General features: G+C 41.0%; 2 protein-coding genes and 1 long non-coding RNA gene across 5 annotated transcripts in view; 1 reads left to right on the forward strand and 2 right to left on the reverse strand.

Annotated features, from left to right (window-relative positions):
• LOC144586372 (uncharacterized) overlaps positions 1-9,716 on the reverse strand; it is a 580,628-nt gene extending 570,912 nt beyond the window's left edge. Inside the window, exon 1 of the long non-coding RNA XR_013541159.1 lies at positions 9,600-9,716. This is a non-coding gene — a long non-coding RNA (uncharacterized LOC144586372). The remainder of the gene's footprint in view (positions 1-9,599) is intronic.
• On the forward strand, positions 1,561-23,908 carry HEXB (hexosaminidase subunit beta). Of its 2 annotated transcripts, none has more exons than XM_020804042.3 (14): positions 1,561-1,862; positions 5,428-5,579; positions 7,914-7,979; positions 8,665-8,711; positions 10,404-10,514; positions 11,477-11,578; positions 15,272-15,401; positions 16,182-16,362; positions 16,699-16,785; positions 17,221-17,293; positions 19,176-19,350; positions 19,903-19,993; positions 22,263-22,367; positions 23,647-23,908. In XM_020804042.3, the coding sequence occupies exons 1-14, from the start codon at positions 1,645-1,647 to the stop codon at positions 23,711-23,713; spliced, it is 1,605 nt and encodes a 534-aa protein (XP_020659701.3). In that variant the 5' UTR covers positions 1,561-1,644; the 3' UTR covers positions 23,714-23,908. The 2 variants fall into 2 exon arrangements, with proteins under 2 accessions (XP_020659701.3, XP_078240632.1); XM_078384506.1 differs by having other exon boundaries at positions 1,790-1,862; positions 8,426-8,711.
• Positions 23,909-24,879: 971 nt separating this feature from the next.
• GFM2 (GTP dependent ribosome recycling factor mitochondrial 2) overlaps positions 24,880-26,996 on the reverse strand; it is a 41,310-nt gene continuing 39,193 nt past the window's right edge. The window contains exons 19-20 of one of the 2 annotated variants that reach the window (XM_020804030.3): positions 26,093-26,275; positions 24,880-25,219 (exon numbers count right to left, since the gene is read on the reverse strand). In XM_020804030.3, coding sequence (XP_020659689.3) covers positions 25,094-25,219; positions 26,093-26,275 — 309 coding nt within the window. In that variant the 3' untranslated portion in view covers positions 24,880-25,093. Of the gene's footprint in view, positions 25,220-25,271; positions 25,464-26,092; positions 26,276-26,996 lie in introns of those variants that run through there. The other variant, XM_072992647.2, reaches the window with a different exon arrangement.

The raw sequence follows: 26,996 nt of genomic DNA on the forward strand, positions 1-26,996 counted from the left end.
TGAGAGCTGGACCATAAAGAAAGCTGATCACCGAAGAATGGATGCTTTTGAATTGTGGTGCTGGAGGAGACTCTTGAGAGTCCCCTGGACTGCAAGGAGATCAAACCTATCCATTCTGAAGGAAATCAACCCTGAGTGCTCACTGGAAGGGCAGATCCTGAAGCTGAGGCTCCAATACTTTGGCTATCTCACAAGAAGACTCCCTGGAAAAGCCCCTGATGTTGGGAAAGTATGAGGGCAAGAGGAGAAGGGGATGACAGAGGACTAGATGGCTGGATAGTGTCATCGAAGCTACCAATATGAATTTGACCAAACTCTGGGAGGCAGTGGAAGACAGAAGGGCCTGGCGTGCTCTGGTCCATGGGGTCATGAAGAGTCGTACACGACATAACGACTAAACAACAACGGTGACAAGACTGCAGATGTTCAGTGAGGCCACTTTTAGTGTATGAAGGGTGCAATTATTTATTTATTTATTTATTTATTTTATTTATATCCCGCCTATCTGGTCGTGTGAGGACCACTCTAGGCGGCTTAGTACTTGAGACAGAAAATGATTGACACACAGCATTTATTTCATGTACATACCATAATAAAATACTAAACTGTATGTCATAATAGCTTTAAAGGTGCTTATTTTCCCTTAATAAAGTTGGGGGGAAATTAAAGCAGAATGCCACAGAATATCATCTAACACTGAAAACTTGAGGACAGACATAGCAGAGGTTGGCAGTCTGATTCCTCACTGAGTCTCCTTGAAAAGGGCTGGACTGGATTATTCACAGGGTTACTTCCAGCTCTGCAGTTCTATGATTATAATGATGATGGTAGTAGCAGTAGTAGTAGGAATAACAATATAAACAAATGTCTTATTTTACAAAGCAAAATCGTTCACCTGTTTTAAAATAATGGTTTTTTAATATTGTGATTATTGGTTGCTTTGTCTGAACTCATGGGGAGAAACCACAAATAAATAGTCTTAATAAATAATTCTTATCACTATTTAGAAAACACTCATGGTTGGTTATGTAACAAACAGGTCTGCCAGATGACTATTTTGGGGGGATCGATTATATCAAAAGCAGCATAAAGCAGGCCTTGGCACTTATTTACACACCCGTGCTCTCCCTCTCTCTTCATATATATACAATTATTGCATTAGATCTGGATTCTGTTCGATTAATTTGCTTCTGGGACAAAAATGCCTCGGGCGGGTTCGTTCCAAGGCCAACCGATGCTCTTGATGGACCACAGCAAAACAATGGCTATTCAAGAGAGCGAGGAAGGAGGGGGGGAAGCATTGCGGCCAACTCTCCTCAGCCTGTGAGGGGAACGACCGAGCCTTGCCCAGAGAAGGCAGCTATGTCAGGGGAAGGAATTTATGAACATCACTCTCAGTATTGTTACGACAGCGGTATTGTCAGACAGCAAGGTCTTTCCGCGCGCTGCCTCCCTCTTGAATGAGGCGCCTTAGTAATGTTAAGGCAACTAGGGTGTTTCTCCGCCTCTCGGCGACCGAAATGAGGGAGGCGGCGCTCGGCGCTGCTGAGGGAAGCCTCTCCGGTCAGGTGACCGCGGCGGCTGGGGCTGGGCCTGGGCCCTCCGTACCGGCAGGCAGACGGTTCAGAGGCGGGCGCTGGAGGCATGGAGCTGCTGAGGGTGCTGTGGTGGGTCTCGGCGACGCTAGCTGCCTCAGCGACAGTGCCCGAGTCGTCTCGTTTCGGCGCTCTCTGGCCTCTGCCCCGCTCGCTCCACATCTCTCCAGCCCGGCTCCAGCTGGCGCCCAAGCGGTTCCAGATCCTCCATGGCTCGGGCTCTTCGGCGGGACCGCGTTGCTCCTTATTGCAGGACGCCTTTCGCAGGTGAACCCCCCCCCCTTTTGAGGGAAGCCGTAGCTTCAAAAGAGCGGGCGGGCGCCCGCCTGGTCTGGGCTGAGCGGTGTGAAGGGGCAGGGGGGGCTTTTATTATAATTTTGGAGCTGCAGAGCTTGGAAGGGACCCTAGGGATCATCGATTCCAGCCCCTGCCAAGGAGGTATAGTGGGGAATCGAACTCCCAATCTCTGGCTACGCAGCCAGATACCTAAACCACTGAACTATCCAGTATTTCTCTCTGTCTAGTGTACCTTCTCTGCATGGAACCCATGTGAACAGAATTTGCTCTTGGAGGAGAGGCTGGAGAAGGAAATGGACAGGGTATATGAAGGGTTGTCTACAGAGAACTGGGACAGAGAAGTTTTGGCCCTCCAAATGTTTTGGACTACAGCTCCCACAATCCTCTATCATGGGCCATAGGTAGCTTGTGACAGGGTGAGGAAGCACATACACACACCTGAAGGTCCAAAGGTTCCCAGTTCCCAACTCTGATGTAGGAGATGGAGCAGACAGCACTATCTTTTGCTCTAGAGGGCAAGAGTGCAATCAGTGGACAGAAATCACAAGTAATGAGATTTTGTGTAAACATTAAAAGGAGCTTCTTAATTTTCCCACAACTGAACAGACCGACTGAAGAGGAGATAGCTTGTCATTTGCTATATGCATTGTAAGCATGGACTGGGAAAACCTCTGTCAGGGTTTCTGCAACACTGGAGGTTCTGTGTTGAATGTGGTTTTGGATTAGATTATTCCTGTGGTTTCTTCCAACTCTGAAATGTTGTCTTTTTGCACTGCAAAGGAGAATCTTTTTTCAAGGTGCTCCATGGATTGCCAAGAGACTCCCTGTCCCACTCCAAGAATAGCTCTTGTGTGTTTAGCAAAAAGCAAGTAAATTCTGACGTGCATTCTGTGAGGTGAAGATGATGTGGCGGAAAAGATTGGCTTGTTGGTTCAGATCAAGATCCATGTGTATTTCTAGGCAGATGCCTGTGAAAGCTTGCAAGCAAAGCACTTAGGGGGATGGCCTATGGCCTGGGCTTTATCATGCTGCATTACCATTAATGGATCTAATGTATTTAATGGAAACTGAATGTATTCCATTTAGATTGGACTGTAACTTCCAATATCATTCTGACTGTGGGTGATGGCAGTTGTAATCTAAGTCTAGTGTCAGTACATCAAAATATGAGATAGTCCTGTTAAAATTATTGATACTGTCATCTGTGGTTGGTGATGTATTGAGGTGAAGTATTTAATTTACTGAGTTTTTGTGTGTGCTGTAGCGATTAACTGCACAGGATTAAGAACCATGATGGGGGGGGAATGGAAAGGAGTCCACCTCATTTCCTTGCTAGCTTAATAGGTGTGAGTTCTGAGTGGTGAAATGCAAAAAAGGGTGGAACTGTCCTTTTTTAAGAGTTAGGTAGGTATACCTACTATCACATCTGAAAGATGATGCATGACAGTCTGTACCTGCCCAAATATGCCTTGCCAGCATGTTTGTAAAGGTACAGGATTACTTAGTATCCTCCATCTGCCCACTTGGTATATGACACCGAATATGAATAACTGCAGGAACTACAGTAATCTCAGTGATAGAGTGTATTGAATGCTATCAGATTGCTAGAATAAAAACGTACCAAAAATGTAGTTTCAGAGAGTAGTTCTAAACAGTGTTCCTGAAGGTTTTCCAGCATTTCCCCCCGCAAACCAGCAGCCATCAGGAAGTGACTTTGTAATGATGATTGATTTCTTATCAACTGTACTGGGTAATAATAATTTTTCCTAGTGTAATAAGCTGAAGTTATCTGAGAGTCAACATCCTTTGAGCATCTCTTCCACCTTAGAGTAAATGACGGTCATATAAACCAGCCTTGCCCAGACTGATGCATTCCAGATGTTTGAGCTACAGTAGTAATCTCTAGCCAGTTGGGAATAGTGAGAATCATATACTACATCTGGAAGCAAAGAAAGGCTGATGTTTTAAACAAAAGTACATTTGTCTGTTCAGTGGAGTTCACCGTTCCCATAGTGACTAGTCTGTGGCATTCTGGTGTCACAGAATGGATATTCAAACATTTGGTGTCAAATGTTTCCTTGGGGCTTTTGTATCTGAGAAGATTCTCAGTTATCCAAGTGTGGTTATGTGGAAGTTGAGTCATGGCAACTGGACTTCTTGTTAGGTTGAAACTTTTCACTACTCATCCAAGCAGCATCTTCAGTTTCAGGAGAGTTGGTAGGAGGAAGCTACTTGGATGAGTAGCAAAACATTTCAACCAAATGAAAGAAGTCCAGTTGCCATGACTCACTTCCAGATACTTGGAGCATTTGTTTAAATACCACTAACTCTGTTTAGCTTGTGACTAGAGATGGGCACAAACCTTGAGTTTGGAGGTTCGTGTCTATTTGTATGCACTGCACCACAGGTGCTGCACACTCCCTTCCCCCACCTCCCGGGATGGATCCTCCCCACTCACCAGCCAACATGCTCTCCTCTCCTCTGCAGCTCTGCAGCTAGACTCTGGCAGGAACATGGGCTTCCTTGCCTTGCCTCCTTGGCTCATTGCCCACTCTTGACAAGGAGGCAGGACTTGCTGAACAGCCAGAGAGGAGGACGAGAGGTGTGTGGACCAGCTGGTGAGTGTGGTATTGGCCAGGGAGGCAGAGGAAGAGTACGGCATCTGTGGTGCCATATGTACGAACCAGCACAAATCTCTGAACTGAGGTTTGTGCCCATCTCTACTTGTGACCAATATTATGTGAGTAATGGTGCATTGCGAGAGATGAGAGGAAGCATCCTGAAAAGGCCTGTTTGTTCGGTGACAAGTTCATTGCATTAAGAATACAGACAGGACATGATTACCTGTGTGTTATCCAAGTGTCTCACATCTTCCCCAACAGCAAAGGCAAGGGTTGAGTTGAATCTTCAAGAGCACTTGGAAGCACTGGTTCCTGAGGGAGCTGGCTCCCTGAATCCTTCATCTTTCCCAAAATTAAAAATGATGTGGCAACAGTTCCCTCAGCACTTCCTGTTTGGATGCCTTGAAGTGGCAACTTTTCATGGATTTACCTCGTACTCCTCTGTACTCCGCTTTTCTAATGAGGAAGAGCGAGGAATGTGTCCATGGGATGAGAAGTATGCCTGAACAGTAGTCTCCATGAACTGGGAGTGAATGCCATGCAAAGTTAAACTTGTTGGTGCACATTCCTCTCACCTTCTCTAAGTAGAACAGAAAATGTGAAGAACCTATGGAAATGAGGCTGTTCTGTGATGTGTGCCTCCCCTGCTTGTGATCATAGCATTGTTAAATTCAAAGGTACTTTCATCAAGGGCCAGATAGGAAACCTATTGCTACAGCTTCCCTCATTGATGACCATTCAATTTGTGCTTCAGGACCTTTACCAAAAGAGAGTCTACCACCTTTCTAAGCAATCTGTTCCACTGCTAAACAGCGTATACTATCAGAAAGTTCTTCCTAATGTTTTAAACAACTTCCTTTGGTGTTTGCTGATAGAAATCGGACATAAAGTAAAGCATTTGGTTTTGCTTCCAGATATTATGGATATATATTTGGATATTCAAAATGGCAGAATCATGATGAGAAGCAACCTCTTTCTGAAACAGAGCTGTTCTCGCTTCAAGTCATTATAACTTCTGAGGATTCAGAATGTGATAAATACCCGGGTGTTGAATCAGATGAATCCTGTGAGTATCTGGCAGTGGGGATGTATGTGGCCTAGTGGAACCTTCTTCCCAACTGTGTTGATTCATGACTGCATTTTGAGGATATCCTCATTCCTATATTTGTTTACGGAGCTTGGAAATTTGTCTTTCTTGATGTGCTGCGGCAAGAATCCCCCAAACTATGTGGCTGCTGGGTGAGGGATTTTGGGAGAGGTAGACCAGGGGTGGAAACAATCAAACAACAACAACACATTCTAAAATGTTTCCCAAACCCTATCATACATAGTTGACTGTAATAATCACCTTATTCAAGACTTTATACCTTATTTAATAATTTATTGAGTGAGTTACTGAAATAAATAAATTGGCTCAGTTAAAAATATCATGGATAGGATTCACATTTTTTGGTGATTTTCTATGTAGTAAACAAGATGGGTTTGAGTGGCAAAATATGGTAGTAGATATATGGGTTTCAGATAATCAGGAGAAATTTTGTTTCATGCAGTGTCAATGTTTTAGTTAGTTGGCCTTGCTAGTTATCTACTCAAGGACAGTCCTTTCCATTCCCCTTGCCAGCTGTTCCATTTTTTTTCTCCCAAATAGTCCAGCAACATTATGTGGCCACTGAAGATATTTAATCCTCTTTGGGCCTGTTTGGGCTTTTCACCTTCAAGTTATCCACACACCTACATGCAACAGTTGTACTTCTGCATAACCTGCTGATCTCCCCGACCCTCTTTTGCATAGATGGCGCTGGTTAGACTACTTAATGATCCACACTCATCTCTGAACCTTAAACATAGAGCTTTCGTGTGGTCCTTTTAATTTAATTGGATAAGTATAGTTTCAAGGATGCAGCCCTGTGGCTTCATGACCTTGAATACTTCCTGTTTTCTAAGATAGAGGGTGATTAACATTTAACTTCCTGTTCAGATCATTGTGAATACAAATGTTGACTTTATGTTAGTTCCTAAACTGATGTATGAACATTGCTGAAATGGAGGGTGAGAATTCTATTTGAAGAAAGGTGGATTGCAGTCCATAAAAGTTTATGTCAAATAAAACTGGTCAATCTTTGAAAAGCTACAAGAATATTTGTTGGTTTTGCTACAACATGAGGAAAGAAAAGAGACATATTCTCTAGAACAATAACACACTTCTGCTTGCATTTTTGTTGGGCATTGTTACTAATTTTAAGAAACTATTCAGAATGGGCTTTTATGGCAGCTATATCAGGTTAGCCTTATTGATTTTTGCCACCTATTTAGATTGCTAAAACAGAGGAGCTGTTAAGTGGGTGGTCACAAGTTACACAGACCTAACAAGAGAAAAATCTTATGAGTCTGTTGAGAGAAGAGTGGGCCACCAGTGGCATCTGGGTTACATGTGGCCCTCTGCCACTTTTCATATAGCTCACAGAGGCTCTGGAGATTTTCTCTGCCCCAGGAGGGGGAGGTGCTTTGAAAATGCAGACCTAATGAGACCTACCATTCTGAAGAGTAGCCCTGCTCAGACAAGTCACTCCCTGTAGGCAAAAGTAAAGGTTTCCCTTGATATTTATTCCAGTCGTGTCCAACTCTAGGGGGCGGTGCTCATTCCCAACTCCAAGCCGTAGAGCCAGCGTTTGTCCATAGACAGTTTCCATGGTCACGTGGCCAGCATAACTAGACACGGAATGCCATTACCTTCCCACCACGGTGGTATCTATTTATCTAGTTGCATTTACGTGCTTTCAAACTGCTAGGTTGGCAGGAGCTGGGACAAGTGACGGGAGCTCACTCCGGCACATGGATTCAATCATACGACTGCTGGTCTTCTGATCTTGCAGCACAGAGGCTTCTGCGATTTAACCCACAGCACCACCATGTATCCCTGCCACCACATCCCTCTAACATCACTTCTACCACATCACTCCCTGTGCTTATAAGAAAATAATAGTGCTTTTATTTATTCCTTCCATACTAGCTGAGCAGTAGGAAGGGAGTTGTGCAGGAGGGGGATTCTTTAATCCTCCCTTTCCTGTGCTACTATTATGTATTTGAGTGAAGGGCAAGAATAGTTATGGAGAGTTAGAGGGGGATCCCAGTCTTGCTTTCCTTGACCCTCCAGCCCCATAAGATCCCTAACAGGTGGTTCTGAGAGAATATGGGAAAGGTATATGTAAAAACCAAAAACATTTCTGTTTCCAAAAACAGAAAGAGAGTTGCAGTACCTTAAAAACTAAATAAATTTTATGGAGCATAAACTTTTATGAAGTATTTTATCACACATCATCAACATTAAGAACATGAAAGGCAAAATGATCATTTCATAATTTCTGTTATTGAAATAATACAATGTCATTTTCCCTTAAAGATCAGCTCCAGGTTTCAGAACCTACAGCTGTGCTGAAGGCAAGCAAAGTGTGGGGAGCATTAAGAGGTAAGCCATAAAATAAGAAATACTCTGCCAATTAAGACCAAGTATCTGGTCTCCTGTTGTTCATAATAGCCAGCCTGATACTCTAGGAAGTCTTCAGTGGAGCATGAAGGCAGCAGGATTCCCCACCCCTCATTTATTCCCAGCAGTTCATATTTGGATCTTAGAAGATGCATGTTTATTTAATGTGTGAATAAGATAGAACCGTGGGTTTTATGTGGGTACTTCAGTGACTGAAGGAAGATTGGCATAACTTGTTTGTGTTCAGTGTGAAGAAAAAATGCTATCTAGAGGGAAAGAAAAACTTTAAAATGTCATTTGGTTATTATTAAAATTAGGCACTGTATTTATGACTGGTTTGTTCGTTTCTTCATCCTCTTCAGATATTTAGAGGATATGGTGAAAGAGGAAGCATGAGTGACTTATGCTTTCTTATCCCATGTTTCCAGGTCTCAGCCAAAGAAGAGAAGGGCACACTTTTCCTTGAGAGAACTTGTGGGTTATGTGCCATCACAGAGAGAGCAAATATGTACTGCTTGGATTCCATGTCTCCTCTCCTTGGATGAGATCTGGAAGTTTAAGAGCAAGGGACATATGTTATCTGTGCTTCCATGTTTACCACTTCCTTGGAATATCAAAGTGTTACTTCAATAATTATGATTTATAATCTAATGTCCTTGACTTCTAGGTTTAGAAACATTCAGCCAATTAGTAAATGAAGATGACTATGGAAGTGTGAGTATTCTTCATGGTACAGTGGACTACAGCTAATAATTTGGACTTTTACTCGGGTTTGGGCATAGTAACTGTTATTAGTGCTTTCAGGTGTGACTATTCTGTCCTGTGAGGTTGCTGTGATGCTGCAGTGTAGCAGGGCATTGCCAATCAGAAGGAGGTTAAAGCAGCACTTCAATATCTGCACTTACTTCTTATAGCTTTCCCACTCTAACGTAGTGGTCTGCTTTGACTGGGGATCCTAGCTACATTTCTCATTGCGGCCGCATATAAGACCATAGGCTAGTATACTGTATGGAACATAAGTAAAAATCACATGAGCTTTCATTCACTCTGGCAGAACATTCTTTCATCAACAATCATGCAACACATCGCTCTTTTGTGATCACATAATGCAAAAGGGTATTGGCCATATAATGTGGTTTCCAGTGTGAGGTTTTCCTGGTTCTTTGTCAGCTTCTTGGTTAAAAGGCATAGTATGCCTCTACTGAAGCTTCTTTTCTTACTAGAGGCTTCAGAAAATGGAGCACCTTCTAGTAAAATGCTCAGTAAAAGAAGTTTGGAGGGAGCTTAAATTTGAACTAGTGCCATGAATAAATATATTCCTCAAGGCAAGATGCTAGCTTGAATGTGAGTTTGGCTCTACTAGTATATAGGCCAGGCCACACTCCCTGTTTTTCTTAATGCCTGTCCTGGTCTAAAAAATGGTGTGTCTCCTGGAGATTTAGCTACATTTCCAGGAACATACATTAACTTGTTCATTTCTCTTTATTTTCCAAAAGTACTTGTCTAGTCCACTTTGTTTTAAGATTCTGGGAAAAGGATTTTGATTGTCCATTTCACTGATGTTTGATGTTGGTATGGTCTCTGGAGTTTGGCATCAGGTACTTTAAAGCTACTTCTGTTCATAAGCTTCATCTAAGGTCACTCAAGATCTTCCTATGTAGCAACCAAACAGAGAGCCTCATTCTCACTGACTGCTCTTCCGTTAGTGAATTATTCTCTGCTTGGGCCAGAATGTTTTCTAGAAATAGTCCAAAACCTTTTAAAGTTTCAACTGAAATTTGGAAGTACACTGGCAGTACTTTGTTTTGTTAATCCCTTTTAAACCAATTTCTTTCCTGTGGAAGCCGATGGGAGATTTGTTTAAATCTTTGAAGAAAAATATATTCGCGAAGGCTTTCACGGCCGGGATCTAATGGTTGTTCTGGGTTTTTCGGGATCTTTCGTCGTGTTCTGAAGGTTGTTCTTCCTGACGTTTCGCCAGTCTCTGTGGCCGGCAGCTTCAGAGGACAGCAACCTGTGCTCTGGTGTAGTTGGCTTGGGAGTGCAGTATTTTCTGCACTCCCAAGCCAACTACACCAGAGCACAGGTTGCTGTCCTCTGAAGTTGCTGGCCACAGAGACTGGCGAAACGTCAGGAAGAACAACCTTCAGAACACGGCCAAAGAGCCCGAAAAATCCAGAACAACCACTTTGAAGAAAAACTTTCTTACAAGGTGGTTCTTTACTTTGACTATGGGTGATGGACTCTCTTGGAATTTTATATAAATCTGAGTTGAATTTAATCTGTACTTCCTTTTTTGTTTGGATAAAACCAGGTGTATTTTTCATTTGTATGTTTTGCTGTCTTACCAACAAAGTTAAACCTTGCCATTTGTTGAACTCTTTTTTCTCTCCGTTATTTTAATAGTTCTTCATCAATGAATCTGACATTAGTGATTCTCCAAGATTTGCTCATCGAGGGATCTTGCTTGACACATCAAGGCATTTTTTGCCATTGAAAAGTATCCTAATCAATTTGGTAAGCTGAAAGCTGAGCAGGTTCTCCACCACTCTTTGCACCCATCTTCTGCAGAGGCTGCTGTGACAGTTTAAACTGCGATTTCCTATTTGCTTATTGAAAACAGGAGTGATGCTGTTTATATGATATATCAGTCATAAATGGCTGTGTCCTCCAGTATTGATAGCTGATTGTTAACTAGAGCATGTTGAATCTACTGCTCCCTCTTTTTCACATAGGGAATATGTTTACTCAGAGATATGTACAGTACCTAAATAAGTATTTCTAAAGCCGGATACAAAGAAGCATGAATAGAATTAATCATGCCATGTACAAATGCATTGTTTTGAAATCTTACTAATAAAACAAGAGGCCCTAATTAAAAAAGAGGCAGCAGTAAAATAGTGCACATAACCAGTATAAACTGACTGTGTAAATAAAAATGTTTTGACCTGGTGCCAAAATGTTTGTAATATCAGGATCAGTGTTCATGGGGGTGAAGGTGTACTCCATTGTCATGCTCCCATCACGTAAACAGTCTCTTCTTTTCTTGCTCCATAATGTGGTTCTCCATGAGAAGGTACTAGGATGCTTACATTCAAGGAACAGCTTATTATACTTCAAATAAATGTCGTCCAATTTATGATTGCTGTGGCATCTGTATTGTTTCCAGATCGTTACAATCAGATTTGCTGGCTGCTTTAAAGGAATAAAGCAATGTTACTGGGAAATAAGAGCATCTGATGACACTTATTAGGGGGAAAATGTATTCCACGTTATAGAATGTAGTTTAGATTGGGTATGTTACCAAAAGTCTTTCAGTATCTAGAATATTGTAGAGATTGGAGAAGTGTTGAGGTTGCTTTGCTTTATGGGTGAAAGCATAACAGAACATGAGTTTTGAAATGGATACAAATCCCTGTTTAACAACTTCAGATTGCAGAGTGCCTTCCTAAAATACTATTTTCCTTTCCATATCATAGGATGCCATGGCTTTTAACAAATTTAATGTCTTCCATTGGCACATAGTAGATGACCAGTCTTTTCCTTATCAGAGCATCACTTTTCCTGAACTGAGTGCCCAAGTAAGTAAATGTCATTTGGAATCTTCTGAAAATCTCTACTTTAAAATTCTTTTTACAAAAAGGTTTCAGGGGAAATGAATTTTTAAAAAGTAAATAACTGTTTAAAAGACTCTAATGGAATGGCATTGTTAACAACTTTCGGAGGAATAGCTGTTGAAGCAGAACAACAGAGACTGGTCTGTTGCAGGTGAATGAGAGCTCAGAGTACGGCCAAGGCCTCCTGCTGGTAAATGAGTACTATTAGCAGTGGTTCTCTAGAAAACATATTGCAACAAAACAAGTGATTAATAAGATTATTTCCATTTAACTCATAGGGAAATATACGTGGAGTGTAAAGTGGGGGAAAACTGATAATAAAAAATTGGGACAAAACTGATTTTAAAAAATTGAATTGTTATTTAATATCAAGGAAGCATGTGATGTTTGAAAACTGATTCATTTAAGTATGTATGCTTTAATGTATGTTTGTTATTGAACCTTATATGTTTATTATTTATTCATATTGCATGAGATAGACGTATCAGTAAAGAATTAAAACCTAAGAAAAAAGTGGCAACATCAGAAAAAAAAACAGGGAAAACCACATGGCACTGATTTGAGCTTTTGTCTCTTTTGGCTTTCTGTGAAAATTTTAAGATGACTGAGGTGCTTTGACTGATTATAGATTGCAGCCTGATGAAATACATAATGTGACTTAAGGTGCAAACTTTGTTCTTAGACATTTAGGATGGTAAGAAACTTGCAATTATGCCTTTTCAAATAAAGTTCAAACTGACATGGCCTAAGTGTTATTTCAACATTGAGAGAAAAGAAAGGTACAGTGGGGTCTTGACTTGAGAACTTAATCCGTATTGGAAGGCAGTTCTCAAGTCAAAAAGTTCTCAAGTCAAATCTGCATTTCCCATAGGAATGCATTGAAAACCATTTGATCCGTATCTGCTCTTTTCCGTCCATAGAAACTAATGGGAAGCTGCTATTCCGCCTTCGACCACTAGAGGGGGATATTTTGTTTCTTTTTTTTTTCTTAGGTCAAGAAAGGTTCAGGGAAGGCAGGGAAAATACAGTCCAGGCAGTACAGTACCAGGCAGTCCGAAGACTGTCTCCCAATCCACTCTCTAAACGCTGGGAGGAGTGAGGAAGCAGACAGGCACCCTTTTCACTGGCCAACAGTTAACTGAAAGTTCAAATTTTGCACTTTCCCTGCCTCCCACGTGGTTTTTTTTCAGTTCTTAACTCAAATCTAAGTACTTAAGTCAAGTCAATATTTTCCTGTGAGAGTGGTTCTTAAGTCAAAATGTTCTTAACTCAAGCCGTTCTTAAGTCAAGACCCCACTGTATTGTGTAAAGCTGGAACAAGAATTAGAACCTGCATCAAGTGTAGTGTATAAAAGCTGACTGCAAAGCAAATAAAATAGGGGATTAAATCAATAATTCTATCTTGGCTACCGTATTTAATTGATGTTACCTGGATTATTTAAAATGAGCTGTTGGGCCATGGTGGGAAACAAAATGATAGACTAGGCAGACCTTTAGTTTGAGATAGTCACCTGTCAGGGTTGTTTTAGTGGTGCTGGGCTAGATGACCCTGGAGTCCCTTCCTGGTTTACTGATCTACGATTCTGACTTAGGAGGGTTCCTCTTATGTTCTTAACTTTAAAAATGAGGCCCAGGCCCCAGGGGAAATGCCAAGGTTTACAGTTGTGTTCAAAATTATTCAACCCCCAATGCTGTAAAGGGGTTTAGGGACTATAGTGTACATTTGGAATTGTATTCAGAATGAAATCCTACAAGGATGTTTTAAAGAACCAAATGCAACTAAAATAACATCAATTGTTTATGTAATACAGTAGTAAATGTTTCTTTTGTGGTTTCTTCATTGCCACAATTATTCAACCCCTTAAAGACTACCACTCTGAAGAAGAGAGGTTCATTCAGGTGTTTTCGATCAGGTATTGAAAACACCTGTGGATGTCACCGAGCACCAATCAAGCATAATAAGCACCAATTAGGCAGCTTTAAAATGACTGTGATACTCAGCTCCTTCTAGACATTTACTGGTGTGGTTACAAACATGGTGAAGTCAAGAGAATGGTCCAGGAAGACAAGAGAAGAGGTGATTTGTCTTCACAGGAAGGGCAATGGCTATAAGAAGATTGCAAAGAAGTTAAACATACCAAGAGACAGCATAGGAAGCATCATTCGCAAATTCAAGGCAAAGGGCACTGTTGAAATGCTACCTGGTCGTGGAAGAAAGAAGATGCTGACTTCGACTGCTGTGCGCTACCTAAAGCGTAGAGTGGTGAAAAGTCCCCGTGTGACTGCTGAGGAACTGAAAAAAGATTTGTCAGATGTGGGTATAGAAGTTTCAGCTCAGACAATAAGGCGCACACTGCGTAATGAAGGTCTCCATGCCAGAACCCCCAGGCGCACCCCCTTGCTGTCTCCCAAGAATAAGAAGAGTTGACTGCAGTATGCCAAAAGTCATGTGGGCAAACCACAAAAGTTGTGGGATAGTGTTCTGTGGACTGATGAAACAAAATTAGAACTGTTTGGGCCCATGGATCAACGCTATGTTTGGAGGAGGAAGAACAAGGCATATGACGAAAAGAACACCTTGCCTACTGTGAAGCATGGCGGAGGGTCAATAATGCTTTGGGGCTGTTTTGCTTCTGCAGGTACAGGGAAGCTTCAGCGTGTACAAGGTACCATGAATTCTCTTCAGTACCAGGAGATATTGGATGAAAATGTGATGCAGTCCGTCACACACCTGAGGCTTGGGAGACGTTGGACCTTTCAACAGGACAATGATCCCAAGCATACCTCCAAGTCCACTAGAGCATGGTTGCAGAGGAAAGGCTGGAACATTTTGGAGTGGCCATCGCAGTCACCAGACTTAAATCCGATTGAGAACCTCTGGTGGGACTTAAAGAAAGCAGTTGCAGTGCGCAAGCCTAAGAATTTGACTGAACTGGAGGCTTTTGCCCATGAAGAATGGGCGAAGATACCCGTAGATCGCGACAAGACACTTTTGTCAAGCTATGCTTCACGTTTAAAAGCTGTTATAACTGTAAAAGGATGTTGTACTAAGTACTAAGATTGAATGTCACTTGGGGGTTGAATAAAAACTAATAATGATGTGAGCACAGAAAAGACATTTGTGGTTATTTCATTATAAACCTAAGGTTATATTTCTCTGACCTACAAGTGCCTCTTTCATGTAAATGTAAGCAAGATGACTGAATGATCAAAATCAATGTCAAAATGGCCAAAACATTCAATTTCAGTGGGGGTTGAATAATTTTGAACACAACTGTATCCCTGCTAGGCTGGGCATAGATATATACTTTAGTCATGGACTAGTGGACACCTATGAAACCAAATGCAAGACATTATTTATATATTTTGACCCACAAGAACAATGAACAGGCTTTGGAGTTATTATTTGCTAGAGTTATAGGTCTTCAGAGAAGTATAATTTTTGGATAAATTGTACCTCTCTGAGGCAAAATTACTTCATAAGGCTGTTTTGATGATCAATAAAATATTTTATGCACTAAAACTTTTGAAGGGACAACTAATATGCATTACAGTCCTTTGGGGGGGGGTAATGTCAAGTTTAAAATCTGCTTTTTACACTTACTGAAAATTTTGTAGCATAATGTGAAATAATTGCTATGTGGATATTTTTTTCAGGGGGCCTATTCATACAACCATGTTTACACTCCCACTGATGTCCGTTTAGTGATCGACTATGCTCGGTTACGAGGTATTAGAGTCATCCCAGAGTTTGATACCCCAGGGCACACAGAGTCTTGGGGAAAAGGTGAGATGCATATGGTTCAGAAAGGCTGTGGATACTGAAAAAGCCCTTTTGGAACTCAGTCAATACAAAGCAAGAAAGAAAAGTTACAGATTTTAGTACCCAAAGCTGTTTAATTCCTTAGTATACAATTCTTTACACACTTCGTATAATTCGTTTGATTTGTTTTTGTTTGCTTTGAGCTGTAAACATCACTCTGACAAAGCATTGAATACAGCCTTGAAATAAGTTGTATAACTCTATACCCATTTACTGTGTCTTACTGTATCTTTTTTTCCTTTTGTTTCATGATAAATTTTATTAGCTAGTAAAACAGTGCTCTTATTTTCCTGTCTGAAATTCAAGGGAGCCAGTATTGAGGACAATACTGATTAAATGGATGGATGAATGATCAGATATGGTTGCTATGATAGACTTCTACCAACACCATTGATTAATTTTTAGGTGACTCAGGAAATGAAAACAAATCTTCAGTAGCCTTGAATGCAGAACAGAAACAGTCTCTGGAATAATATGACTAACAGTGTCAAATAAATGCAAAGCTCCTGTGAGTCACATGTTTCCTGATCTCTTATTTCACAGAAATTGTATTCACTGCGTAAAGTTCAACCTTGAAAGAGCTGGGGAAACATTGTTTTGTGTTCTTGACCATGTCATGTGAAAAATGTATTTGTATTTAAATTTGTGGCATTATTTTTGAAATGATCATAAGCCACCCAAGTGTGTATGGCATTCAGTGATAAGCATACATCTTCTGAAGATAGTGTATGTGTTTTATTTAAGGGCAAAAAGATTTCCTCACACCATGCTACAATGGAGAACATCCCAGCGGCTCTTATGGACCAGTAAACCCCATTCTGAATACAACTTATGATTTCATGCTTCAGTTATTGAAAGAAATCAGGACAGTATTTCCTGACGAATACATCCACTTAGGAGGAGATGAGGTGGACTTCACTTGTTGGTACAGTTGCTATTAAATCTGAAATCTGTCTAATAGGAAAGTGTGACAAAAAGAGATACTGTAGTTCTGACAAGCCATACTTTGCTTGAAACTCCTGTAAGCCTTTGCATTGTATTACAATAAGTTAGTTATTTAGCCTCCTCCTCAAATACTTATCTTCAGCAGCTACTTATCAAGGGTTCCCTGAGGCCTCTAAACTCTCTATGAAAACACATCGGAAGATTCTTAGGTGTGGGAGTTGTATAGTCTTTTCCAGTACAGCTGTCCCGGTACATCCCATTTGTATTTCTCCATGATGTGGAATGTGTTTTCAAGAACTTTTCTTTCTTTTTACAGGAGGTCCAATCCTGATGTGTCAGAATTCATGAAGGAGCGAGGATTTTCGCATAGTTATACAAAACTGGAATCCTATTATATTGAGAAGTGAGTTTCTTGGTCATCCAAGTGGGAACACTTACTTTATTCTTGCCATTTCCTCTGCTTGCCGTCTTATCCCCCTCAAATATCTACTATTGCCAGACATTTTGGTGGGTTGAGAGAATGTGTGACCTGAAGCTTCTCAACTGTCACATCATTTCAGGACTACAAAAGAGCATATTTTATTTACAGTCAGCATAAACAAAATCTTGGTTAATTTGAGCTAGTTGAATTGATTGTCTTGTCTCTGTTGGCTTGAACAAGAAAAATAAGTTATACAGATCAATTAATATTTTTGCCCTGCTTTCTTAAATTTTTTGACAAGAAGCAGCATAATTATTGGAAGCTGTTTGTTTCCCCTGTCTTTCCTTTCATAGGGCATGAATGTAATAAATAAGTGAAAAATGTATCACAGTTTTTTCACCGGTCCCTTTGTCCTAGGATATTGGATATGGTATCTTCTCTTAACAAGAAATCCATAGTCTGGCAAGAGGTCTTTGATAATGGGGTTCAGGTAAGTGCCAAAAGATTATCTGCTCTATTTTGCAATAACTTGTCTTTTTCTTTTGACAAAACTGTTGTGGATCTATTTATATATTTAAACTTTTCCAAAACTGTATGGAATAATTAGTACCAAGGCAGTGTGAAAAATAAAATCTGCCTCTTTTGCAAAATCTGAGTTATAGCATAGCTGTTTTGAATGTTTCCAAAGTACCCAATATGTGGAAAAGGCCATAAAGGCCTTTCACATCATTTTTAAAAGCTGTCACCTGATTTAGTCTTTACTGAAATTACAGCTGGATAAATCTTATCATTTGGGCAGCAGATCCTGAAATAAAGAGAGTGAGTTCCAACGTTGCAGTACTTTTCCTTTCTCCTCCTTAGTGCAGCCCCTACTAGATTTGGTCTAAAGGAAAAAATCTAGAGATGCTTTAGAATGCATAGAGGAAAGGAGAAAATCCTCCCCTTCTGGTGACATGAATGGAACAACCTCGATGAGAAGAGAAGTTTCATGCATTTCAATTAATTGTTCAAAAGCAGGACTAGCCTTCTTTGATAGTAGTCTGCTCCCTGAAGATTGTTTGGGGATCTCCCACTCACTTAATGGTACACCTCACTGCATTCTGCAAAAGTCAGTCCCCTGATTTACTGTATAACATTTTTAGGAGGCTGAAGGGACTTAGGGCACAGTAGGTGGGCTGGATCCAACAGGTTATAAAAATTCAGAGTTGTGAATGTCCAGAATCTTATTGCTTATGAATGCCAGAAGAAGTGTTAACATCATAAATCACAATGGGAAATAGCAACTAATCAAGGACTCATTGCTCATATTCCTTATCACTTACCAAGGGACTGGCATGCAACAAGGAATATAAAGATTACGGTAACTAGCCAATTGCAGTACAGGAGTGTACTCAGGACACAAGCTCTGTATACCTGGATCTTGGTATATGCCATGGACCTCAATAGATGGGAAATTTTGACATCTGAGCGTTCAGCCACTTGTTCAGCAGGCCATGGCAAAGAGGCAGTCCTGAAACCAGCAAAATCAGGGAGCTGGACAGGGGACAGACTGTATTTGTCTTCAGTGTGGAAGGGATTGTTGCTCTTGAATTGGCCTTTTCAGCCACACTAGACGCTGTTCCAAGACTGCTATTCAGAGCATGTAACCATAGTCTCTCGAGACTGAAGGATGCCTAGTAGGAGCCAATTGCTGCTGCAATTTACATCGCTGCCTTTGTGCCAGCACATATCAGCAGTAGAATCTCATCTAATATGTCCTTCATACACATGTTTACTTATTATTTTATTTTTGATGCTTTTAATATTTTTAGTACTTGCCATTCTCTTCTTTACAGGAGTTCCTGCACTCATCCATAAATATGAGTAATAGAAGAATGACAGTGTTACATCATTAATAGAGGGAATGATAATTAGCTTATGCAGTTGAATCTATCCAAACTTTTTGTGTCTGTGTTAGTTGCAAAATAGGTTATAGATACAATTAGTTAACCCCCTGCTAGAATGAGTGTTAACATCAGTCTGTTGAAGAATCCCCATAGGACTTAACAGTCACAGTGATCTCAACTCCAGCATGCATGCAGATTATAGTGAATTGGAGGACACTGTTAATCTCCAATATCACCGTCCGCCTTCCCTTTTAACATGGTTACTTGCCTGCCAGAGCTTGCTAAATTCATATTGTGCAGGGAGGGACAGTTAGATGGAGAGACTGAAAGTGCACAAGGTCACGTCCTTGTAACACCTTAGTCTTCTCTTGGAGTATTTAGGGGTGGAAATAGGGTTGCCTTGAACTCTATGATGTGCTTCAGATACTGCACTTGTGCAAGGGTGGTTTGACTGCATGCGAATAACCTGTGCTACTATCTTTTCAGCTGCAGCCAGACACTATAGTTGAAGTGTGGATGGGGACTCTGTATAAAGAAGAACTGAGAAGAGTAACAAAAGAAGGGCATCCTGCAATCTTAGCAGCACCCTGGTACCTAGACTACATTAGTTATGGCCAGGACTGGAAGAAATACTATAGCGTCGAACCGCTGGATTTCCTTGGTGTGTTGAAAACTTGCAGCTGTCTTTTTCTGTGGGTTTGAGGCAATTTAAAGTAGGCATATTTATGTCCCATTACATCTTATGGGAGAATTGTGTGTTCTTGCAACTCTGGTTTTAAACTGCCATAAATAGATTGAAACCTTGTGTTTACTCATTTGTGCATTTGTGTTTACTCATCCAGTCTCTCCTTTCACACAAATTAATTCTCCAGCATCAGCATTCTAGTCTGCCTTAATCAGGCAAGACAAGCTGCTCTTGAAGGGAGACCGGTCACAGGAAACAATTTACTTTTTAAGTTCTGTTGCAGTTGAAGTAGTTTCATTTTTTTCTGATTCCAGTTAATAAAAGATAAACTGTAATAAGAAACATTAGCCCTGATTCTTGGTCACCTTGACTTCTTGCATTGTTCAGCTGAACCAGAATAATAATCAAACAAGTTTGCAACTCACATCAGTTGACATCTTCAAATTAGTCATGACCCAGTAACCTTGTTTATCAGCGTAAGACTATATTTAAATGATGAAATGATCATTTTCACTTCCTTAAACACAGGTTGCAGAGCACAGAAAGAACTCGTGGTTGGTGGAGAAGCCTGTCTTTGGGGAGAATATGTGGATGCAACTAATCTCACACCAAGACTCTGGTATAGCTCACCGCTTGATTCCCCACCCCCACCCTGACCTAATTGTATTAATGAGGCTGTCTGATTTTTAACTCATCAGAAAATCTTAAATCAGAGTTTATTTATTTATTTATTCAATTTATATCCCGCCCATCTGGTGTATTCTATTGAAAACTGCTTTAGAGCTTACCTACCTATCTGCAAAGAAAGAAGTCCTCGTGAAGTGAGAAAGTGGGCTTTTTTCAGGCTTGAGGGTAAAAGCACAGAACTGCAGCCACCTGAAATTGCCTCCAGCACTGAGACAGCCTCACACAAGAAATTCCAGACATTATTCCTGTTTGCCTTCAACAGATAGAATAATACTCTCACATTATAGCAGTATTTCATGTGTGCACTGAAACAACTGTGGTCGACCAGACCAGATGGGCAGGATATAAATCAAATCAATACATATATCCTTCTGTAGCTGAAAAAAATTGGCTGTTTGGAAAATAATTTAACTTACAGCATATGTAAGCAACTAAAAATCTTTGTACTGCCTAAGTGTAAAGTGTAAAAAAAAACTCGTGAGCATATAGCACATACCCTGTTCCCCTAAAATAAGACCTCAACTGAAAATAAGCCCTAGTACAGTGGGGTCTTGACTTGAGAACTTAATCCGTATTGGAAGGCGGTTCTCAAGTCAAAAAGTTCTTAGGTCAAATCTGCATTTCCCATAGGAATGCATTGAAAACCATTTGATCCGTATCTGCTCGTTTCTGTCCATAGAAACTAATGGGAAGCTGCTATTCCGCCTTCGACCACTAGAGGGGAATATTTTGTTTCTTTTTTTCTTAGGTCAAGAAAGGTTCAGGGAAGGCAGGGAAAATACAGTCCAGGCAGTACAGTACCAGGCAGTCTGAAGACTGTCTCCCAATCCACTCTCTAAACGCGGGGAGGAGTGAGGAAGCAGACAGGCACCCTTTTCACTGGCCAACAGTTAAATGAAAGTTCAAGTTTTGCACTTTCCCTGCCTCCCACGTTTTTTTTCCAGGTTTTTTTCAGTTCGTAACTCAAATCTAAGTACGTAAGTCAAGTCAATATTTTCCTATGAGAGCGGTTTGTAAGTCAAAATGTTCGTAACTCGGGCCATTCGTAAGTCAAGATCCCACTGTATGATTTTTTAAGATGCTTGTTATATAAGCCCTACCCCAAAAATAAGCCCCAGTTAAGTGAAATCCCGCCCTCCATCATTGTGCAGCAACCAGAAGAAGATGACATGACTGTATTTGAATAAATGTATATTGTTGTACAGTGGTGCCTCGCTTAACGGGTGCCCCGTTTAACGACGAATCCGCATAGCGATGAATTTTTTCCGATTGTTTTTGCGATCGCATTGCGATGTTTCTAATGGGAAAAAATCGCTTTGTGATGATCAGTAAGCTGTTTTGCTTAACGATGATTTCCCAACACCTGATCAGTGGTTCCAAAATGGCCGCCAGGTAAAAAAAAAATGGCCACTCGCTGTGTTTTCGTGCCGATTCCTCACTTACTGGGCAGCGAAAATGGTGGCCGTATGGAGGATTTCCGCGTAAAGGTGAGTTTTTTGCCCATAGGGGTTTTAATGCATTCCTATGGGCTTTTTATTTTCGCATAGCGACAAATCCGTATAGCGACGATTTTTGCTGCATGGATTATCTTCGCTATGTGGAGCACCACTGTACATGAAAAAAAATCCCCAATGTTTTTTTTGGAGCAAAAATTTATATAAGAACCTGTCTTATTTTCAGGGAAACAGGGTAGATGTTTTGTGCTATAAAATTTACATATGCTTAAAGAAGCAATTGTGAAATTTAGGATTTCTGTACTTATACAGTGTAACTTTTTTAAAAAGATGTCCATGCTCACAACTCTCGAGAACAGCAGTCCCCAACCTTTTTGGGACTGCAGACCTGTTGGGGGGGTGGGCTCCATGCATGGGGGGGTGTCGCACATGCACATGAGTGCAACACACCACCTGCACAAGCGTGACACCCCTGTGTGAGCGCGATATGCCCCCTGCGCAAGCATGACACACCCACTGTGTGCGGGGAGAGCTGAGATCCATCTCCACAGCCCAGTTCATAGATAAGCAAGCTTTAACTCATGTATTGGATAAAAACCATGGATTCAATTCTAAGACATTCCGTACAGACTTTATTACATTTTTGTTGCAGAGGCTTTTGACCAAATTCAACCAGGTTTAAACAGATAAGAGCAAATTGGTTCTTTATAAAATGCAATTCAATGCTCAATTCTTCTTTAACTCTAGGCCTCGGGCCAGTGCTGTTGGTGAGAGGTTGTGGAGCAGTAAAAATGTAACTGACATTGCAGATGCTTATAACAGACTTACTGAACATCGCTGTCGTATGCTCAGGTAAGAAGTTGTGTAACATTGGGCTGCAATCTGATAGCATATTTGGAATAAGTCTCAACAGCCAAATTTCTGAACCACAAATAATACAGTATACAGATGCTCTGCAAATTTCTTGTACCCCTGCTTGTAGTTGTTCTGATCCTAAATAAGCTTGCTACTATTCAGATAAAGCAGTCTGCACTTGGCCTCATGTGTTTTAAGAAGGCATTTAGAAACTTTTTGGTTTCAGAGATCAAGAAGAGATCTCTTTTCACACTTTCCCTGATGGCAGCACAGCTAGAAATAATTTGTTTTTCAGCATTTTGTTATACTGCTCTTCCTAGTCTGATTTGTAGAATTCTGTATTGGTCAAGTTGGTTAAATTAGTCCCTTCTTTCACTGTAAAAGCAATTTCAGGGGACGCATTTTGGGTTTTTTTGGGTTTTTTTTTTCATTTGAGGGACCTGCTCAATATAAGGAGTATTTTTCCTTATAGGAAATTGGTTCCATTCCTGTCACCTGTTGTGATTTCACACATGTGAACTCATCAGTTGCCTGAAGAGTTTAAGTACACTGCTACCCAGCTCATTTGGCAAACACTCAAGCATTGAATGAGATTATTGCCAGAAACTGAGACGTTAAGAATACAAAGGATCAGTTCCTCTACCAGCAATCTCCACATGGTGTGATTTAAGGCTGACCTGAGTTTAGAATATTGTAGTCTGAATGCTACTGAATGGTTGAGGAGTCTTTGGCTTATTCATCTGGTTAGCCATTATATATTATTCAACTCAGAGCACTGAGATCTATGAAAGGGCTAACTTTAAGAATTAATTATCAGCAAAGATATTTTACTATAGCTACTGCAGTGGTATACATACACCTAAGAGAACTTTTCAGAGACATTTCTCTGGGTGACTGCAAGACAAAAGTTCTTGTGGAGCTTGGCTACTGAATGCCTCTCCCTGGTTCCTGATGCTCCTGAACCTTTTGTTGATGGGAGATACAGAAATGTTTTAAAAAACAAAAACCAACCACATCTCTGACTTGCTGCCCTCAGTAAGTGACTTCTGAACAATTACAGCATAAGATCTCTGAGGGGAGGCATGTGCCAATGCGAAACTTAAATTTATTAGCCTTGTAATATATTGCTTGCCTAAATGTTTTCACTGCTACATTGAAGCCAGAGGTCCAGGAACAAAACCTTTCAAATTAAGCACTTTCCTAAACTTAACTATCACTGGCTGGTATGCAAATTCAGTATCAAGAGATGAGATGCACCTTCTTCTGTCTCCTACAGGCGTGGAGTAGCAGCAGAACCTTTGTTTGTTGGATACTGCAGCAATGAAACAGGAGACGGAACATAGCAGTTGGAACATAGGACTGACACCCACAGTGCCTTTCTGGGAGGAAGCCTCCATGTTCCCAGTTGAATATTTGCACTGAAGAAACCTAATTTTGAAAAGTTGGAATTCTATGTTAGCATCTTTTTCTCTTTCTAGATGTTTCAAGATCAATGTTATTGGATTTGTAGATAAATTAAAACCAATTGTGCTTTTTAACATGATTGAGATTACTGTGTCAACAAGCTGCACAGTAGTACATTCTGAAAAGCTATGACATGGAATATCCCTGTCTTGATCTTCCTTTCAGTAGAAACACATTTATTCCTTAAATAGGACAGATTACACACAGCATTTTATTGGACCCCTCAAACACTGTCCAAGACAAACCTGAGATCTTGCATCTAAAAATAGTTTTTCCTGGTCTCAAAGTGCCTTTCTGAATTTTTTAATGATGTTTCCCCATTCTAAAAGTTTGAAATGTTTCTCCTAAAACTTAGTTACGGGCAGTAAAAGTTTTATGCTTAAATATATTGGTATTTTTGGTCTCACCCCTTTTATCCCTTGGTCCAATGGTTAGCAGCCTCCAAAATGTTATCTGAACCTGAGTTCAGCACTTGGGCTGAAAGAGGTTCTGTATGCCTCTCCCTAACTTGTGTGCCATAGTATGACAGAGAGAACAGGAAAGATCGTACATAGGAATGCCACAACTTACATTAAATACAGTGGTGCCTCACATAACGAGCGCCCCATTTAACGACAAATCCGCATAGCGATGCGGATTTTGCAATTGCAAAAGCGATCGCATTGCGATGTTCTGAATGCCAAAACATTGCATTGCGATGATCAGTAAGCGTTTCGCTTACCGATTTTCGCATTGCGATGTTTCCCCAACAGTTGATCGGCGGTTCCAAAATGGCCACCGGAAGAAAAAATGGCTGCCCGCAGTGTTTTTGCACAGTTTCCTCGCTTACCAAGGCGGCGAAAATGGCGGCCAAATGGAGGATTTCCGCATAGCAGTGAGTTTATCCCCCATAGGAACGCATTGAAGGGGTTTCAATGCGTTCCTATGGGGTTTTCTTTTCGGATCGCGCCGATTCCCGATAGCGACAATTTATCCGGAACGGATTATTGTCGCTATGTGGGGCACCACTGTAATAGATTGACAGAGGCAAATGAAAAAAAATGGGTGAGTCAAAAAAACCTATTTCTAACTTTCTTTTTATAACAAAATAATCAGTACCAGTTATGAAACAACTCTGGACCTGGCATTGTTGGAACTGGCAATTATTTCACAAGATGCAAGTAAGCACATCTTAAAATAGTACCATTTGAACACATGACTGTAGATGGAGCAAAATCAGCACATAACAGACTAAAGCAAGTCCTTGTTCATCTATGATATTATACTAAACCAGTCTTCTTAAGCAGCATGTTTTGCTCGTTAGGGTTCATTGCTTGATAGCTTGCCAATTCCAATGTAAAAGTAGCACTGCCTGAAGTCAGAGATCGCAAAGTTGTTGAATAGCCCTAGCAAGAAACCAATACACACATTAGTAATTTATCACAAGAAAAACTATATTAAATTACACAACTTTAATTTCAGGCTAGTTACTATGAATTATTTCAAAAGGCAAGAAAAGTATAAGAAACAGTGGCAAAACAAATGCATCACGTATAAGGCAGTCTTTGGTGGGCTGGTCATAGTGTGGCCTTCCAGACGTTACTGGAGTGCAACTCTGGCATTCTTCCCCATTAACCATTCTGGGTAGAGCTGTGGGAAGGACACAATAAGCCCACAGGTAGATCAGTGGGACAGACTGCAAGTGTTCTACCATTCAGAATTTTTGGGTGACCCTGTAATTTTGCATTCTAGGAGTGCTCCCCGAGAGACACCTAAATATAGCTCACCTGGGAGAAGACCAAGATAAATACGCTGTTTTGGCTCTCTGGAAGGACCTGGGTTTGTTAGTTGCTGCTGAAACAGGATGGCGGTCACAAATGAACCCTCTGTCTAAGAAGACTACTGGTGCTACTGTTGCAGATTGTAAAGAAGCCTAATCACACCCTGCCTTTAGGAGACATAGAGAATGCTTCCTAAGGAAACTTCTAGGTAGATGAAGAAAAGCTTCCCAGATGTCCAAAGGTGCTCACCTCCCATGTTTTATAAAGGGATTTCAAAAGTAGGCAAAACTCTTTAGCTATCCAGCCAGCTGAAAATCACTACTCCTTAATAATTAGCATACTGAAAAAGAATAGTTCCACATTTCATAAACTTAAAGAAAGCTATGGTAGATTAATGTACTTATCTGTAGTGTAACTACACTGTACTCTGCTTAGGTGGGCTGTGAAATACCAGAGTACAGAACAAGATACCCATATTATAGCACCCTAAGTACATACCATCATTTCTGCTAGTGGAACCGATGCAATCACAACTTTATTGTCCTGGCGGCTCTGAATTTCCTGAACATTCCCTCGTCTCTGTGCGAGGTCTGCAAGTGTTACACCAAGGTGCGCTTCACCCACGGTTATTTCCAAGTTCATCAGAGGCTCCAACAATTGTTTATCAGCCTTCTTCAAAGCCTAAGAAACAGCATTTCAACCTTTTTAAAGCCACAGACTTTTGTTCAGGGCAAACAACAACAGAATTAACAGACTCCTAAATCAGCTTGTACTTAGAATTTTGCTTTTTGTGTGCATGAAAAAGAACAGGTTACTTACCTGTAAACATGGTTCTTTAAGTGGATTCTCTATGAATACACACTGATGGGTTAAACAGCGCCTGCGCTGGTTCCTCTCGGAATTTTCCAGAGCTATGAGGGAAAAGATACAATGTTTGAGTTGCCCTGCACTGCGCAAGTGCAGCCCGCCAAAAATCCCCAGTTCCATGTGCCCGCACATAGAGTTGGAACTCAGTCAGCAGTGACGGACACGTGGGGAGGTTGGGCGGGTCGTGTGTATTCATAGAGAATCCACTTAAAGAACCATGTTTACAGGTAAGTAACCTGTTCTTCTTTAACGTGGTTCTCTATGAATCCACACTGATGGGTGACTACCAAGCTACTTAAAGGATGGTGGGCCGTCACTGCAGCAGTGATGTAAGGATAGCCCTCCCGAATCTGGTCTCATTCTTGGCCCTGAGGTCCAGTCTGTAGTGTTTGATGAATGTCGATACACTGGACCAGGTAGCTGCTCTGCATATATCGGGGATGTCTACCCCACGCAGCAGGGCCGTGGATGTGGCAACAGCTCGTGTAGAATGAGCACGCAGGTTTTCAGGGAGAGGTTTGTGCTGCAACTCATA

The sequence above is a fragment of the Pogona vitticeps genome, chromosome 2 (genome assembly GCF_051106095.1).
Source record: "Pogona vitticeps strain Pit_001003342236 chromosome 2, PviZW2.1, whole genome shotgun sequence".
NCBI lineage: Eukaryota > Metazoa > Chordata > Lepidosauria > Squamata > Agamidae > Pogona > Pogona vitticeps.